This window comes from Lygodium microphyllum, chromosome 21, assembly GCF_053477565.2.
Source record: "Lygodium microphyllum isolate KBCC chromosome 21, Lygodium_microphyllum_v1.1.10, whole genome shotgun sequence".
In the NCBI taxonomy this organism is placed as follows: domain Eukaryota; kingdom Viridiplantae; phylum Streptophyta; class Polypodiopsida; order Schizaeales; family Lygodiaceae; genus Lygodium; species Lygodium microphyllum.
In genome coordinates, this window is record NC_141155.1 from 56,913,572 (window position 1) to 56,932,394 (window position 18,823).

General features: G+C 42.3%; 1 protein-coding gene across 1 annotated transcript in view; it reads left to right on the plus strand.

Annotated features, from left to right (window-relative positions):
* Nucleotides 1-846: 846 nt before the first annotated feature.
* The window catches only part of LOC148018032 (protein S-acyltransferase 21-like), a 30,005-nt gene continuing 12,028 nt past the window's right edge, over nucleotides 847-18,823 (plus strand). Inside the window, exon 1 of the mRNA XM_087661770.1 lies at nucleotides 847-1,264. Coding sequence (XP_087517896.1) covers nucleotides 1,220-1,264 — 45 coding nt within the window. The 5' untranslated portion in view covers nucleotides 847-1,219. The remainder of the gene's footprint in view (nucleotides 1,265-18,823) is intronic.

Genomic DNA, 18,823 nt, shown 5'->3' on the forward strand with positions numbered 1-18,823 from the left:
ACAAATTGCACCACAAGGTTCTTTGTGTGTTTGGAATGCAACTATGGATGTGACATTAGTGAATTGGTGCCATGGCTCTATTGGTATGACCTAAGAGAAGCTTCACATGACCATAAATTTTTGGTGAAAATTGACAATTTTATTGGGACAATTGGGATGTCACCACCTTTCTATGTGGATTTGGAATCGATTGTTCCTTTGCAATGAAAAATATGCCATCCATTCTAGTAGGCCAAAGAATTGGCCCTCTAGAAGAAGTGGACATTGCCCCTCTCTCTTTGGAGGTTTGTCTCAATGTAAAGAATACGTATTTGCTGTAAAAGCTACTCCGGCAGCTATTGGAAGTCATTCGTGAAGATTCATGCTCATGTGAATTTGCTTGAACCCTCGAAAGACAAACTAGCACGTACTAGTTCACAGGAAACATATTTGGCAGTAGATACAAAAACCTGTAACTCAAAATTTCGGAGAGGATTTTCAGTCAAATTGCATATGTTTACCATTTTAAAAGCTAAAAAATTCAGGAAGTTGAAGGTTTCAAACATGCATCCTAAAATCTCGGAAGGTTTGTTAAAAATTCTACAATTCATTTGACATGAAACCTCGATTTTGAGAACAGTGCTAGTAGCGGGCAACAAGGTGTCGACTCGGGCACTGGGTCTTAAGGTGTGGTGGGTGGGTTGCTAGTGGGAGGCGTGTTTGGTCATGTGAAGGGGGCTCTCAATGAGTTTGTCGGACCGGACTACATGCGATAAAATTACTGCGCAGAGCGCCCCCCCCTTTTCACAGCGCTAGCGCTACTCTTTCAAAAAAGGCACCCACGCGCTAGCTACACGATAGTTATTTTGGCCTTTCCGTCCTGTATGCTTGGGTTGGTGCTGTCTCTCCCCTCTCTCTGCCCCCACCCCCCTTCTCTCTCTCTCTCTTCCTTCAGTCCATCGGATTTCCCGGACGCAGCAGCTCCCCTTGTCGGGACGTGCGTCCTTGTGGAGCTCCTCCTGCCGATCCATACCAGAAAAACCACACACACAGACAGCATCAGCTGCATCCGCCGCCCCGAAACCCTAACCAGACAAACCAACCTCCCTCCATAATATAGCTCATGTTACTCCTTCCGCAATTTTTTTGCTCCCTCTGGCGTGCATTCAGGAGCCGGCATTTTTCTTGAACCTTTTGTACATGCTTCCTTGCTCCTGGAACTTGTAGATTTCTGGCCGCGATGGTCCGCCGCCATGGCTGGCAGCTCCCTGCTCACACTTACCAGGTTTGTGCCTTGTTTTTCTCGCATGTTGTGTACAGATCTGCTTGGGGTTTCTTGAGAACGTTACAACACCAATTTTAGCAGTTCTGCAATATTAAAATTGCGTAGCAAAGCCTTTGACGCTTGTCTTCACAAGTGATCTTGGATAAAGCTCTTTGTCTAGCCAAGTTCAAAATGTTACCATCGTTACGCCATCTTTATTGGAGTTTGGCACCGGATTGAGGAGCTGCCGCTTCTTAGAGCCCAGAGAGAGAGAGAGAGAGAGAGAGAGAGAGAGAGAGAGAGAGAGTGTGTGTGTGTGTGTGTGTGTGTGTGTGTTCCCCCCCCCCCCCCCCCTCGGAGGGGGGGGGGGGGCGGATCAGGCCTGAAGCATGGGCTTAGATTGGTGGCCTTTCGTCCCTGGAGCTCTGCGACTATACCCTTAACATTTATCGCGCATTTTAACCGCGTAGTTACCAAGCCACAAATAACTTGATTGACATCAAGTGAAGCTCTAAAAAATATGACACCTCGATCTTTAAGAACAGTTATGTAGTCATACGAACTCTCATAATGAGTGTGCTTACACACATATGTGGGTACAGTGCAAGTACGATCGGCTTGTGAATTATAGGGACGGTGGTGCATTAGCCATTCAGGAGTTGAAGGTCACGAAGAGCAGAGGTGACACCATGGAGATGTCCTACATAGGTAGTAAGTAGAGTAAAGACAGGTTAGTCAGCCCCTAACCATATTGAAGTTTGAGAATCATTAGACTAGTGAACTTGTACATGCTCGACCAATGATGGATTGATTGCTTAGTAGAAGGTTGTTTGAAGTGGAATTTGTTAGCGAGGATTTGATGTACTTTATAGATTATTAGAAAATATCACATATTGCTTGCAACAATTATAATTGGGAGAATTTCTTATGGCAATTGTTTCTTGTGCTCCATATCATTCTTTGAATATATTATGATATCTAAGAATATTGCACGCCATACACAAGAATGATCTTCTTCATTGACTTTTTGCCTTTGCACCAAAGATCAATATCAACAAAGATCTTCAACATTTGATAGAATGTTGCAAGATGATTAGTAAGCCCAAACGACATCACTAAAAAAATCATATGAGCCAAAGATTGTCTTGAAAATTGTCTTGTGGACATGTTGTTTTCAATTGTGTCTGATGATACCCAGACTTCAAATCTATTTGGCTGAAATTTTCACATCCTTTCAACTCGTCAGGAATATCATCTAAGGAGGAAAAACCTCTCAATAATATATATTAGAGACCCATCAAAGCTTTCTAGGGGGAGAATTTAAAATAAACAATTTAGTTTGAACCATAGCTGATTTAGGTCAAACTTTTACTTCTAGCTCAAATTTGGAAGTGTTCGGATCACTACCTTAACTAGGGAACACTTAGAAAGATGCTTCAATATAGGAAAATGATTATTGATGGTGATCTTGTTCAAGGCGTTGTAGTTAATACATGTGCCATTCTCTAGGAAAAGACTTGGAAAATTCTTTATATTGCGATGAGAAATCAGTCTTCACTTTATCCAACTTAGACAAAATTATACTTTTGTCTCATTGTCACTCTTGTCCATTGAAAAGAATTGAAGGTGATATTGGAGGGATTAATTTTGCCTTACATTTTACATCTAAAATATAAGCCTTTTCCCTATGTTTTAAAGTAATTGTTTTATTATAGATGTTCACCACTCTATGAACCTTGCGGTGCTAAGGTACATCCAATTAAACATCACAATCCTGAAGTGGCATGGAATAGAACTTCTTTGGATCTACAACTCTAAATACGAGGGTAACTATGTGTGAGAGAGAGAGATAGAGAGAGCATGCTTGTAAATCTTGGATATCTTGGAGCCATGTTTGCACCCCGAAGTCCATGGGAGGTGGGGGGCTATTTTGGATGTTGAGACGTATATGGTAGTCCTTAGTTGGTCTCTTTTTCTGATGATGTATGCCAGTCAATAACCTTGGATTGTTATTATCCTTTTTTTTCTTGAGCTTTAGGGCCTTTGGTATTGTAATACAAAGATTTAGGGTCCGTGGTGGCATATACTTAATGCAAAGGTTCATTCCTCCATATCTACTTAGTTTTTCTCAACCATTTGGTATGCTTATGAAAATTGATGCTTTGCAAGGTCTAATGGCATTCGATAGAGGACAAATTTGCTGCCAAGTCATTTAGTTGGAGTGGAGTTAGCTTGTTTGCTATCCATACCTTCATTCCTCAGAGGGACTTAATTTGCCACGTAACTCTATTTTCTCTATCATGTCCATATACGTTGTTGCACGGAATATGCGTGGGAGTTTGCGAAAGTCGTTCGTCGTAGGGACGCTTTGCGAGATGGGAGCAAGATCAAAATTGATTCAAGACAACAGATTTGATGACAAAGGTTTTGTGTATTGCAGTTCTATTCCAAGTACAAATCCAAAGCCCAATCAAGTCAAAGCATAAACATACTCTTTGCAACCCTAATTCCATGTTGTAGCAATACATGGAAAGTGCCAAAATTCTCTTTGATGATAGAAGGTCTCTCCATGTCAGCATAGGAGTTTCAACCCGAATCTTGTTAAGTTACCTTGTCTTGAACTCAGCTGCAGTAGCAAATACTTCTTGAAATATACCTCCAGAGGTTTGTCTTTATGTCAACTTTGCATACATAGCTAGATTAGTTTTTGCCTTCTCTGCATATTGTGAGCAAAGATTGCCTAGTTCGCAATGGTGGATGCGCAACGTCACAACATCGTTACTTTGTGTGCGTGTGGGTATTATACCAATGGGCTCTCGGATTATTTTACTCAATTGTTCCTTTAGTACATTTGTTTAAAGGTTGAAATCCCCCTCTAATTCTGGTGCAATGTTGCACGTGTTCTAGGTCTAGGGGGAGCCCTTCGATTCTAATTTTCTTTTCGTTGTTCTCAATCCTTTTATTTTCTTTCATTACTAAGACCACATTTTGTGAAAAAATGTATTGAATTTGAATTTACCTTCAGTTTTGTTTGGAGTCTCTCTTGCATGGGTTCCTCCTTTACTTCATGTTGTTTAGCTTGTATGCCTTTTACTTGCTCTTGTAATTCCACAATCTACTTTTCTTTTTTGATCATTTGAAATTTCTTGCTTCATGGTTGCCATCTCTCCTTGTAGTTTCCATGATTCCAGTAACAAATCCTAATGGTTCACCAATGGGAGGAGGGATTGAGGGTGACTCGTTTTTGGCAGTGGTAGCAAAAGACTTTTTCCTATCCATACTGTTGCTATTGAACTTAGAGAGGGGACTGGTAAATCATGCCACCAAGGGGGTTCCCTCTCCCTCCTTGTGATGTCCTTTTAGTAGGGGGTCTACAAAGTGAAAGGTGGCTGAAAATATATGTTGAAAAAAAAGGGGAGGAGATTCATATCTAAAGAAGCCTACAGTGGGGGAGGATTGGGTAGGGGCAGGACAGAATAGGGCAAGGGTAGGTTAGGCTTGGGGTGGAGGCGAGGGATGTGGTGGGAACAAGGGCAAGTCAGGCTTGAGATGGAGGTAGGTCAGGCTTGGAGCGGGGAAGGACTAGGGCGGAGGTGGGTTAGGTTTGAGGTGTGTTTGGGTAGGTGCTGCTTGAGGGCAAGGCGGATTAGGGTGGGGTAGGTTAGGTTAGGGTAGAGTTGAGGGCTAGGCATGTTAGGAGGGAGGGAGTTGTCATGGACACCAAGAAACCTAATATCCTCTCGAAACTTCTAGGGAATTGAGAAAGTTTTAGAAGATTCTTTGGAAGGTTCTAGAAGATCTTGCATCATTGTTTATCGTAGAATTGTTTATGTTATTGCTTATGTCAATGATGCATATGTCAATAATGATGACATCATCTAGAAGCTTCTCCTCATTGTCCTCAACTACGTATAAATAGAGGTCTTGGGCTACAAGCCCTTTAGTCTTGGCCAATGCTAGTTGCGAGGCTTGTGCGAGGTAAGTCCTTTGTAGCTGCGGTTCAAGCCATCTATCTCCAGTTCTTGTCTTGTCTTTGATCGAGTCTTATATCAAGATCTTGTCTTGTATTGAGCTCTTGTCTTGTATCGATCTTGTGTCAAGAAATATATTGTTGTACTTTATCCTTTTGTAATAAAGAAATAAGTTTTTTTTCTTCAAGTTACTTTCTTGTAAGATGTGAGGTGACAATCTTTGTCCTTGCGAAGTTCTTGTTGCTCTCATAGAGAGAGAGAGAGAGAGAGAGAGAGAGAGAGAGAGGATTAACTAACTCTATAATTATGCGTTCTCGGCTGCTTAAAAATGACTTCCCCTTTTGAACTCTCTTTTTTTATAATAGATGTAAAAATACAAACTTTAGTATGAGTTGAATGTTTTCTACCAAAAAAGGTAGTGTCCATGCTTTCACTGTTAGCAGAGTATTTGTCAGCTTATGTGTGAGTCTGAGCTTGATCTGGGCTGGGCATTTTTTTGTTAGGTATTTTAGGTATTTTTCTGGTGTGGCATTTTATGCCATTGGGGCATTTTTATGCACCAGTCGGCCAGCATTAATGCTGTCCGACCAGCATTATTGCTCCCCACTTTTTCAGCCTATTTATACTCAGTGGCTCCTCCTCAGTCAGTCACTTCATTTCACCATCTGCAGACTCTGTGGAGAGAGGAGCCAGTGCCAGTGCCCACGCAGCCAGTGACTCACTGTTGTATGCGACTGTCTCGTGTTCAGATATATGGATTCCATTTCTCGTGCATACGTCTGAGTTCTCATCTGTATCGTGTTCTTTTCTTTTCTCCCTTTGTCTTGTGTTTCAGCAGTTTATTTTAGCACATGCTTATGCTTCCACCGCTGCTCCACTTCTGACATGGTATCAGTTTTCAGGATTTGTGTTTCTGCTGTGTTTTATTGCTGATTTCAGGACTGTTTTGTACCCCTGCTGATCAGACGACTGCTGTCTCAGCCAGGCGACCTGTTTTGGGGCTGTTTTCAGCCTGCGTTTTTTGCAGTTTTGCCATCGCCTGCTGCCTCCACACCCTCTGCTGCCTACGCACCCTCTGCTGCCTGCGTTTTTCATCTGCAGCTGCTGGCGACAGTTTTCTACGTGTTTTTCTCCAGTTTACAGCCTGCGTTTTGTTGCTTCAGCATCTCTTGTGGCTGGGTGACTGTTACTTCAGGCCGTTTTTGCTGTTTTTGGCAGTTTTTGACTGATTTTTTGACTTTCTGCAGCAGATTTTGTCTTCTATTGATCAGATTTTGGGTTATATTGCATGCGAACTCTCATTTTCTGCAGTCTGTGCTTGTGTTTTGGCTGTGTTTCCTCTCTCAATTCTATCTCTTCTCTACTTCTCTTCTTATCCTCTCCATATGGCTCCTCCGTGCACTTCCACTGATGATAAGTTACATATGACCTCGATGCTTCTTGAGCATGAGGCATCCTTGAGATTACAGGGGCGGCTTTCGGCACATTATGGAGGTGAGGCTTATGTAGCTTCAGAGAGGGGTGACGGGAAGAAGAAGTCGAAGGCCCAGTGTTACCACTGTGGCAAGAAGGGACATTTGCGGAAGGACTGCAAGAAGTTAGCGGCTTCCAGGAAGAAGGAGCAGAAGACGAAGCGGGATGTTGACTCTATCGATGAGTTCTCTCCTTCATCAGACTCCGACTCCGATCCTCCGACCAACGTGAAGTCCAAGGCGCGGAAGGGATCCCCTTCTTCGGATCGCGTTCGGATCGCGGGAGGGGTTGGTGGCCCCTTCCTCGGCTGCTTTCTAGTGGTGGTGATGAGGTCATCCCTCACGACTCTCTTGTGCCAGAGAGGGAGTGTGAGCGGGTGTTCAGATGGGGCAGCCGCGCCTCATCTATACTTTTATACAAGTGCACAGGTTTCAGAGAGGGACGTTCCTGACGCATCGACTTCAGTCTGGCGGAATTAAATCCTGGAGGTGGGATTGACATCCAGGTTCATGCTGAGCTGGTTATCTGACAGAGAGCGGTAGGCTTTCGTCTGGAGCTCACATGAGGGGACACTTTGGTGGTCTGGGCCAAAGGCAGGGAATCCATGGTCACCTATGTTCAGGGGCATTTTTGACAGGATGGTCTTGTATGCTACTACGAGACATTGGTGATGGACACAGATACATGCTATGATCTTCTCTATTTTCAGGTGTTTGGTACGATCAACATCGACATCAGGTTCTCTCCGAGGCACCTTGGTGGTGGCTTGATCACCCACTGCTTGGGTATCCATGGTTCTACTTGGTGGTTCTATGTTGTATAGTTTCTGATCCCTTTTCATTGTACTATTGTATTGTATCAGATCACTCATGATCTGAGAGAGGGTGTTAGCAGAGTATTTGTCAGCTCATGTGTGAGTCTGAGCTTGATGTGGGCTGGGCATTTTTTTATTAGGTATTTTAGGTATTTTTCTGGTGTGGCATTTTATGCCATTGGGGCATTTTTATGCACCAGTCGGCCAGCATTAATGCTGTCCAACCAGCATTATTGCTCCCCACTTTTTCAGCCTATTTATACTCAGTGGCTCCTCCTCAGTCAGTCACTTCATTTCACCATCTGCAGACTCTGTGGAGAGAGGAGCCAGTGCTAGTGCCCACGCAGCCAGTGACTCACTGTTGTATGCGACTGTCTCGTGTTCAGATATATGGATTCCATTTCTCGTGCATACATCTGAGTTCTCATCTGTATCGTGTTCTTTTCTTTTCTCTTTTTGTCTTGTGTTTCAGCAGTTTATTTCAGCACATGTTTATGCTTCCACCGCTGCTCCACTTCTGACATTCACTTGGTATTATACAACATGTAAGCATGGGGATAAGATAGAATGAGGCTATATCTATCACACTTTCTTCTACATGTATGATATGCCCTCACTCTCTTGTGGCCTAAATTTCTTCCCTACATGTTGTTTAAGAGCATGAGACTTTGGGATTAAAAGCTTTGATTCAAACAAGATCTAGGTATAATATTAGGACATCTCGTTATCAAATATGCAATGATAGACTTAATAGGCTCAAGATGACTAAGACGAGCCAAGTTTGCCTCATTCATAGGCCCTATCTCCTATGGCATTGATGCGTAATCTTTTTGCCAACTCTAGAGATATGAAGTTTGCTTGTGTACTTGGGACAATGAAGATCAATGATGTCTGAGCTTTCACTTTGTCCTAAGCTCTTGACAACTTTGAAGCATTTTGAGTCTTCACCTTCACCTCAAAGTTGTGTTAGTGTTGTAGTATCTAGATCTCTTGGGTAACAAGGCTCATGGCTAGAGGGCATTTTTGTTTTGAGGTGGGTGCATTTAATGCTGGTTGACTTGAGTTTTAGCCACATTTAGTGATGACTGACCTCATTTTATTGTACCTCTCTAGTCTGTTTATGGGTTCTCTTCCCCATTGTTTATTGCTTATTCATGAGCACATTGCTTCCTGTTGGATAGAGGGGGAATGCAACAATGTGCTGGTTGCCCACAGTTTGTGCTGTTGTATACACTCTTGCGCCTTGGTATGTGAATTCCATTTCTTGAGTTACATTCTCTTTGAGTTCTCGTACTCTTGTTTTTTTGGTCAATTTTTTGTGTTTATAGTAGCTCTATCAGTTGTGTCTCTTTGTTTTCGTAGTTCCACACTATTTTGATAAGGTACTAGTGAGCCACATGTTGCAAAACTCGTGTTTGAAGGATACACAATCTTTGGGTGCTTTGCCCTAAACCAAGGAAATTCTCTGCCATGTTGGATCATTCCCTTTAAAAAAGTAGATGCCCTATGCACCTTGGACCACTTAATATAGTTCCTATTTGAATAATCTATGTCAAACTATTGGACAAGAGACAAAGCTCTCATATTCTCTTGCGTTTCACTAAAGGTGTCAAGCGTTTATTGATTGGCCTCCTCTTTGTAAACTTTGGCCTTTTCCTTTGGAGTGAGATTGTCATATAAAAGTGTTTGCAAGAATTTAGGCTGACTTGCATTACCAATTGTTTGATCAGTATTTTCAGCCATGCATGTTAAATTTGCATTACTAGATATTGGTATCAAGATGCTTGGTAGATGGGGTTACACCTTAGCTTGAAAGCTTGCTTGCATGCCCATATTTTCATACACTACATTAGTTTGTATATTTGCAAACACATTTCTTTGCAAACCTATTGGATCACACTTGTAGGGCCTTAGTTAGTTTGAAGACAGGTTGCCATAGCTTGAAAGTTAACATAGAGCCTTCTTCAAAATAACTTGGATCAATAGATGGTGATTGAATTGCATGTTGTATGTTGAAAATTATGACCCCATTCATTGATTTCAGCCAACCAAAATAATAGTCTAATGAATTGGAATGTTTGCATTGGTGGAATCATTGGCTGTCTATTGTTCAATAACAAATTGAAGTCCAGTGGGTTGTCTCCTAACCACACTAGAATTTGGTATTGGTGTATCTTGTTGCCTCTTTGTTGGCTCAAAAGAATCCAACAAATCAGCAATTTTAGGATTCTTCATAAGCTAGGCAAAAAGTCTCCATTGCACTAGGACTAAGTAAACATGGTAATTGTGCTAAGCAGTTGTGCTTTGAATAAAGCATCATCATCCGCGTCAGTGCTCTTGAGCTCCCTAGACTTTGAAGCAATATTTGTGCGAGCAAGCAATGGAAGCGAAAGAATAACAATTGTTACATCAAGAAAAATGAACATTGAAAGAGAGAACACAAGAACTCACACAATAAATGGATGTATGATGGAATCCATAACACAATACCAGAGATGCATTGAACAAGCCACATAGATAAATGGCATGTATGGTAACTAGGCTCTAGTAGTACCTCTAGATTCTCTCTCTCTCTCCAATTGGATGTTGTTTGATATAACAAGAATTGATGAGTGGAGAATATATAGATTCTAGGGTGAGACACGAGAAAAATGAGCTAGCCCTAAGTGGCTTGCAAACTTTTCCACCAAGGTGCCCAAGACAAAGTCTAATAAAGAGCCTAACACCCATGAAATGTACACCACTCGCTTTCTCAAATCATGGGTAATCAATTTGATAAATATACAATGGGGTAACAACAAGCCTCTAGGAACCATTGCCATGTCCCATATCATAGCAATGATCAGCCATAAATCTGCTGTACCACCATAGTATTGTTAGAAGTGGAGCAACGGTGGAAGCATAAACATGTGCTGAAATAAACTGCTGAAACACAAGACAAAAAAGAGAAAAGAAAACGATACAGATGAGAACTCAGATGTATGCACGGGAAATGGAATCCATATATTTGAACACGAGACAGTCGCATACAACAGTGAGTCACTGGCTGCGTGGGCACTGGCACTGGCTCCTCTCTCCACAGAGTCTGCAGATGGTGAAGATGATGATAATGACTGAGGAGGAGTACTGAGTATAAATAGGCTGAAAAAGTGGGGAGCAATAATGCTGGTCGGACAGCATTAATGCTGGCCGATTGGTGCATAAAAATGCCCCAATGGCATAAAATGCCACACCAGAAAAATACCTAAAATACCTAATAAAAAAATGCCCAGCCTAGATCAAGCTCAGACTCACACATGAGCTGACAAATACTCTGCTAACACCCTCTCTTAGATCATGAGTGATCTGATACAATACAATAGTACAATGAAAAGGGATCAGAAACTATACAACATAGAACCACCAAGTAGAACCATGGATACCCAAGCAGTGGGTGATCAAGCCACCACCAAGGTGCCTTGGAGAGAACCTGATGTCGATGTCGATCGTACCAAACACCTGAAAATAGAGAAGATCATAGCATGTATCTGTGTCCATTACCAATGTCTCGCAGTAGCATACAAGACCATCCTGTCAAAAATGCCCCTGAACATAGGTGACCATGGATTCCCTGCCTTTGGCCCAGACCGCCAAAGTGTCCCCTCATGTGAGCTCCAGACGAAAGCCTCCCGCTCTCTGTCAGATAACCAACTCAGCATGAACCTGGATGTCAATCCCAGCTCCAGGATTTGATTCCGCCAGACTGAAGTCGATGCGTCAGGGACGTCCCTCTCTGAAACCTGTGCACTTGTATAAAAGTATAGATGAGGCGCAGCTGCCCCATCTGAACACCCGCTCACACTCCCTCTCTGGCACAAGAGAGTCGTGAGGGATGACCTCATCACCACCACTAGAAAGCAGCCGAGGAAGGGGCCACCAAGCCCTTCCCGCGATCTGAAGAAGAGGATCCCTTCCGCGCCTTGGACTTCACGTTGGTCGAAGGATCGGAGTTGGAGTCTGATGAAGGAGAGGACTCATCGGTAGAGTCAGCATCCCGCTTCGTCTTCTGCTCCTTCTTCCTGGAAGCCGCTAACTTCTTGCAGCCCTTTCGCAAATGTCCCTTCTTGCCACAGTGGTAACACTGGGCCTTCGACTTCTTCTTCCCATCACCCCTCTCTGAAGCTACATAAGCCTCACCTCCATAATGTGCCGGAAGCCGCCCCTGTAATCTCAAGGATGCCTCATGCTCAAGAAGCATCGAGGTCATATGTGTAAAACTGACAGGAGTCGATGATGTCTGCGTCCGCAAAGCATTGGCCACTCCAGCAAACTCTGGGGGGAGCTTGTAGAGGACCGTCCCGACGAGATGCGCCTCGGGAAGAGCAGATTGCATGTGCCGAAGCTGGTCCTGTACCTGCGTAACACGAAGAAGAAAAGACTGAATAGTATCTTTCGGCTCAAACTTCATCTGCTGGAGCTGGCCATAAAGTGTGACTGCCCGCATGGTGGAAGGTGCCTCGTACATCTGCTGCAACTTTTGCCATACTTCAGGAGAGGTCCTACAGGAGGTAACCGCCGGTAAGACCGCTTTAGAAATACACCGAAGCAACGCCGAGTAAGCACGAGCATCGTCCGAGTCCCATGTGAGCACCGCTTCCTCATGGTTGTCCTCATCAAAGTCTTCAGGAAGAGGAAAAGGACGGAGAGGTCAAGCAATAGCTCCACAGACGATGTACCATAACCGCTTCTGCACAAACCAATCTTTCATGACAGCACTCCATGTGAGATAATCAGGTCCATGTAACTTATCATTAGTGGAAGTGCACGGAGGAGCCATATGGAGAGGATAAGAAGAGAAGTAGAGAAGAGATGGAATTTAGAGAGGAAACACAGCCAAAACACAAGCACAGACTGCAGAAAATGAGAGTTCACATGCAAGATAACCCAAAAGCTGATCAATAGAAGACAAAATCTGCCGCAGGAAGTCAAAAAATCAGTCAAAAACTGCCAAAAACAGCAAAAACGGCCTGAAGTAACAGTCACCCAGCCACGAGAGACGCTGAATCAGCAAAATGCAGGCTGTAAACTGGAGAAAAGCAGGTAGAAAATTGTCGCCAGCAACTGCAGATGAAAAACGCAGGCAATAGAGGGTGCGTAGGCAGCAAGCGATGGCAAAACTGCAAAAAACGCAGGCTGAAAACAGCCCCAAAACAGGTCGCCTGGCTGCTACAGCAGTCGCCTGATCAGCAGGGGTACAAAACAATCCTAAAATCAGCAATAAAACACAGCAGAAACACACAGCCTGAAAACTGATACCATGTTAGAAGTGGAGCAGCGGTGGAAGCATAAACATGTGTTGAAATAAACTGCTGAAACACAAGACAAAAAAGAGAAAAGAAAACGATACAGATGAGAACTCAGATGTATGCACGGGAAATGGAATCCATATATTTGAACACGAGACAGTCGCATACAACAGTGAGTCACTGGCTGCGTGGGCACTGGCACTGGCTCCTCTCTCCACAGAGTCTGCAGATGGTGAAGATGATGATAATGATTGAGGAGGAGTACTGAGTATAAATAGGCTGAAAAAGTGGGGAGCAATAATGCTGGTCGGACAGCATTAAGGCTGGCCGACTGGTGCATAAATATGCTCCACTGGCATAAAATGCCACACCAGAAAAAACCTAAAATACCTAATAAAAATGCCCAGCCCAGATCAAGCTCAGACTCACACATGAGCTGACAAATACTCCGCTAACAAGTATGTTCAATAGTGACAAGTGATGCTTGAAGAATATGTTTTGAAGTAACTGAATGCACCATCAAGAATACTCCAAGACTCCAACTTTGATTGCGATTCTCAATCTAGTAGACATCTAAAGAAGAAGCACTAAGTTGATGTCGATCATACTCAAACCTTGATCATAGAAAGCGGAAATAGCTAAATCTCTTTGTCTGTCTCACTAATGCCTTGTAGAAGCACATCATGACTATGGATTCCTCACCTTTAGCTAGATTGCCACAATGTTCCCCTATGTGGGACTAAACAAGAAGTAAAACACTACTCGTTATCCAAACCTCCCATCATGGACTTGAAAGCTAAACCATCTCTAGGGTTTGGATTGCTAGGCTATGTTGATGCATCCATTCCATTATATGAATGTATAGCTAGTATTAACATCTTGAACTATCACACTCTCATAATCATCTCTCCTTGGTTTAGGGGATACATGAGGAGTGTCATTTCACTACTATAGGATAGTCATATCCTTGCTTTGTGCCAAGGCATCAGTTGGAGGAGAATGGATGTTGTAAAGGAGATGAGGGAATCCTTGATTCCACATAGGCAAACCTATCAAGACAATGGTCCAACCATGCCATAGGAGAAGTTGGCTTTCCTCCTTGACACAAAACCACCATATTCGAGTTGATCCAAGGGTTAAGTGTTGGTGGAACGGCCATTTGAGTGTAGCTAAACAAAACAGGCCATGCCATCTAAGAACATGGTGACGCTCTTTATGCTCTTTCCATCAATCACTATTGGCAACAAGATCACCACCGAAGAAGCATTCATATCGATAGCATATAGATGGAGGTGTCAAAGCAATTGGAAAGTTACCTCCAAGAGAACTTGATGGAGCATGTTGGAAACTTCCAACCTCCTAAGACAATCCTAGGAGCACCAAAGATGCAGAGTGAATCCATGAGGTGTGGAACATGGTTGAAGCAGAATGTGAAGAACCTGTAGTTGTGAACCAATGACCAAGCATCCTCTAGGCTCAAAAAGAGAGCCTTAGAAGATCAAGGTTAAACCATGGTGAAGAAATTTCAAGACACTCAAACTGAAAAGTCATTAAAAAAGATTAGTAAATTGCAAAGTGATGAGGGAAAATGAAGAGAGATATACTTGGGGAACTTTGGTCAATCAGTGCAATCAATCAAGAGTTCCACAATTCACAATAAAGTTCACACAAATACATACACATAAGTGAAAAACATAGATGTACCATAAATCAAGAGAGTGTAGTGAGTAATCATGACAACCAACACAATAGACCGTCTCTATAGTTGAAAACACAAAGTGCAAAACAAAAATGCAAAACACAAAAGTGTGCATATAATTAGATCAGCAATAATACAAAATTTACCATATGCAAGAGTAGCCCAACCACCAAACGCAAGATCAATAAGTGCCACAAGGGGTAGTCAACAACTGAAGAAGCCTTGGTCAAGTCACGAACAACTTGAACTGAGCGAGAACAATTGAAATCACAAGTTAACTGATAGAATGAGGTTGGAAATCCAACATCAAACTGAGGTTGCCCAATAGGAAATTAGGTTGCCTACACCAAGCAACTTGTTGAGAGAGGAAAAAGCAAACAATAGCAATTAGGTTGCCCAACTTGTGAATAGGTTGCCGAGTGGCAAACAAGCTTGAGAGTAGCAAAATGCAATTGTTGCAAACCTGAAAAGAGTGAATAACAGTGCACAAAACATCAAAACCAGCAACATTGGTTGTTTGATGCCATGTGAGAATGAGCAATAGAAGCAGAGGGATCACAAGTGCTGAATATTGAGAAGAATCAATGGTCAAAGAGAGAACACAAGAACTCAAACAATGAATGAATTTGCAATGGAGTCCATAACACAACACAAAAGATGTACCATACAAACCACATAGGTGAATGGCATGTGTGGTGACCAGCAGTACCTCCAAACTCTCTCTAGATGAATGTGATCCAATGTAACAAGAATGGAGGAGGGGAGTGCATATAGACTCTAGGGTGAGACCCGAGACAAATGAGCTAGCCCTAAATGGGTTGCCTAATTGCCCATAAACGCGCCCAATACAAAGCTCTAGTAAAGAGCCTACGCTTATGAAATGTACACCATCAAGATCCATTTGATCCTTGTGTATCGGAGGATCAAACTTCAATACATCCTGTACATTGAGGGCACAATAAAAAGAATCTTGTCCAAGAGATCTCATTGCTTCAAAGAATCCTTGCTACCTTTCAAGCGACCCATTCTCTTTGAATGCTTTTTATATTAGGCTGAATTTAAGACTTATGTCCTTGCACCTTGAGCAACATAGGTTCACCCTTTTGCTGAAGTTGGTGATGTTTAAGCAATAAAACCATGAATCGGCATTTGGTGAATCAAAGGGCAATGAACTTTAACTTTGCAAGCACTTGCTTTCAAAAATAGAAATTCAGCAATAGAAAAAACAAATCAAATAGTGGAGCTAGAGTGCTCATGTACTTGGACTCGAAGGAAGGTTGGCCCCAAAGCCAAGTGCTCCTTGTGGTATTTGTTTATCTTTATTGAAGAATCAATACAATTGTTTATGGATCCATTGTGGTTTTGCACATATATTTGGTTGCTCTCATGGGCCAAGGCCAAATGTGAACTGGCATTTAGTGATGTGTAGGCAATAAAACCATGAACCAACATTTGGTGAATCAAAGGGCAATGAACTTCAACTTTACAAGTATTTATTTTCAAATATATAATTCGGCATAAAAAGAACAAATCAAATAGCGGAGCTAGAGTGTGCTTTGTTGGTCCCATAGCTAGGTGCCCCTTGTGGTGTTTCTTTATCATAATTGAAGAATCATTACAATTATTCATGGATCTACTATGCTTTTGCACCTATGTTTGGCTGCTCTCATTGGCCAAGGTCAAAAGTACCAAATAAGAACCAAAATGGCTGAAATTCCAAGGAGATAAAGAAGACCAACTTGCTCAAACTAGATCTTCCCAAATAAAATTGACAAGATCTTGAAGTAGTGTCCTAAGAGCTCCCTAGTAGTTGAAGATTTTGTTGAGGTAGGGTCTACTAGCGGAGGTATAAATGATCACCACCTTGGTTTCTCGTAGATTCACAATGAGGCCTATATTTGTACAAAAAGTATGTGGGGCTTTCATGATGATTTTTTAGTCCCAATATGTAAGTGTCATCAACATACAACTAGATTGGGATCAAGACTTTTGCTAGTTTTTTTGGTGGATCCCAAATTCTATGTTTGAAATTAGCAAACTTGTCAATGTAGTCCAAAGAGTGCGTGAGAGGGACAGCCTGTGTTGAATACTATGGTGACATGCCTTGTTGGTTGTTGACTTACAAAGTGTAAGGATCTTGTGTTCTCTCTCCAATGGTGGTCATGTATCTTGGAGTTGGTGTAGTAGCTTGGCTCATGGTGTTTTGTTAAATGGCTTACAAAAATTCACAATGCATCAATGCATCCTCTATTTCTTTGCTTGAAACCCTCAATATATGAGAGAGAGAGAGAGAGAGAGAGAGAGAGAGAGAGAGAGAGAGAGAGAGAGAGAGATCAAAACTATAGATTGTACTTACGTGGCCGAGCACCTCCAAAATGCTATCATTTGATCAGTAATGCTGTTACCAGCCCTTGGAAGGTGTCTCCTTGCTGTCCCCTACTTGTTGAGGCCCCTAGATGGCCGTCTTCTGCAGCAAATTGTTGTTCTGCAATTAGAAAGTGGATCAGTAGCTCCCTCTCTCTCTCTCCAAGGTTGTAAACTAATTGAATGGCTAAGACCCAGTACCCAAAACGTTTTCTCGGTTTGCATGGGCATTTTTGCCAAGTGGCAGCCTTCTAAACCCATTTTCAGCATTACCTAGCCATTTAATTAAATTTCAGAATTCAATAATCTTGAAAATTAATTTCAACCCTTCTGACCTTGCCCAAAATTAAATGTGCCCATCCATAATTAAATTGCCTAGGCTATTTGCAACTTGGAGTGGTCTCTAACCTTCGTTGACCCTTAGATTGGCATAAATTAATTAATTAATGCTAGTCCCTACTAGTGTCACCACACTGACACTTATTGGCCAAAGAACTGTGCTAGGGTCAAAATGACATCAGCTGACCCCCAAAGCCCAACTGACATAACTTATCACAACTTTTGCCTTTGACACCCATTGCATCCTTGGGGTCTTTTGCTTGTTACCATGAAATAACTCCCATGTGCATCACATGTGCTAAAAAGCCTTGCACATTCGATTAATAACTTAATTAAATGTTATTAGTAAGATCAAAGTAGCTCAAAATTTCATGTCCTCGTGATAGTCCCAATAAGATGTGCCATTGGAAGAGCAGATTGCATATGTCGAAGTGTGACACGGAGCAAAAATGATTGAATATTGTCCTTAAGCTCAAACTTCATTTGTTGGAGCTGTGCATAAAGTGTAATTGCACCCATGGTGAAAGGTGCCTCGTACAACATTTAAAGCTTCGACCATACTTTTGGAGATGTCCTGCAGGAGGTAACTGTTGGTAGAACTTCTTTAGAAATACATTGAAGAAGAGCAAAGTAGGCACCCGTATCATCCGTATCCCATGTAAGCACAACTTTCTCAATACATTGAAGAAGAGCAGAGTAGGCACCTGTATCATTCGTATCCCATGTAAGCACAACTTCCTCATGATTGTCCTCATCAAAATCGTTTGAAAGGGAAAAGGACGTTGAGAATGCGGAATAGCTCCACAAACAATGTACCATAATTGCTTCTGCACAAACCGGACTTTCATAACAGCACTCCAAATTAGATAGTCAAGCCATGTAACTTATCACTAGTAGAAGTGCATAGAGGAGCCATCTGAAGAGGATATGAAGAGAAGATAGAGGATAGAAGGTTTACAAATAGAGAATACAACCAATCCAACATCAAAGATTGCACAAAAGGAGAGTTCACATTCAGTGTAAAAAAATTATGAGTAAAAAAAAAGGACGATTGCTATAAAAGGATGAAAACTTAACCAAAGGCTGTGAGAAATAGCAAAAATGGCTTGTAGAAACAGTTGCCCAACATAGTAACATGGAATGGGTTTTGGGGACAAGAATGGGAACCGGGAGGGAGGCAGGAATTGCCATCTCCTATTTCCATGAGAGGGGCTCTAACACGAGGATGAGATTGGGATAGTATGGGGATGTGATGGGACTGGCATGGGAAGCTAGAAAATGGCCATCCCCTGTTACTATGTGGCTTGGCCACAATTAAGGTTAGAAAAGAAAAACCACAAGTCAATGGAGTAATAAATGCAGCAAATTGACGATGATTAGAGGAATTTTCGCATGCTGAAAATGCAGGCTTCTTGGCACAAAATGCAAGCAAGAGTGAGCAGCAAACAGGTTGAATAGGAGGCAGCAGCAGGTCGCCTTATTAGAAGAGGTGTGACAAACTTGAAATCAGCAGAAAAACATTAGTAGGAGCGTAGATCCTGTAGTTTGATACCACGTCAGAAGTGGATGTAGAAATGGAAGCGTACATGTATGCTGAACACAAGACAGAGAGAATAGAAGAACGTTGTGAAAGAA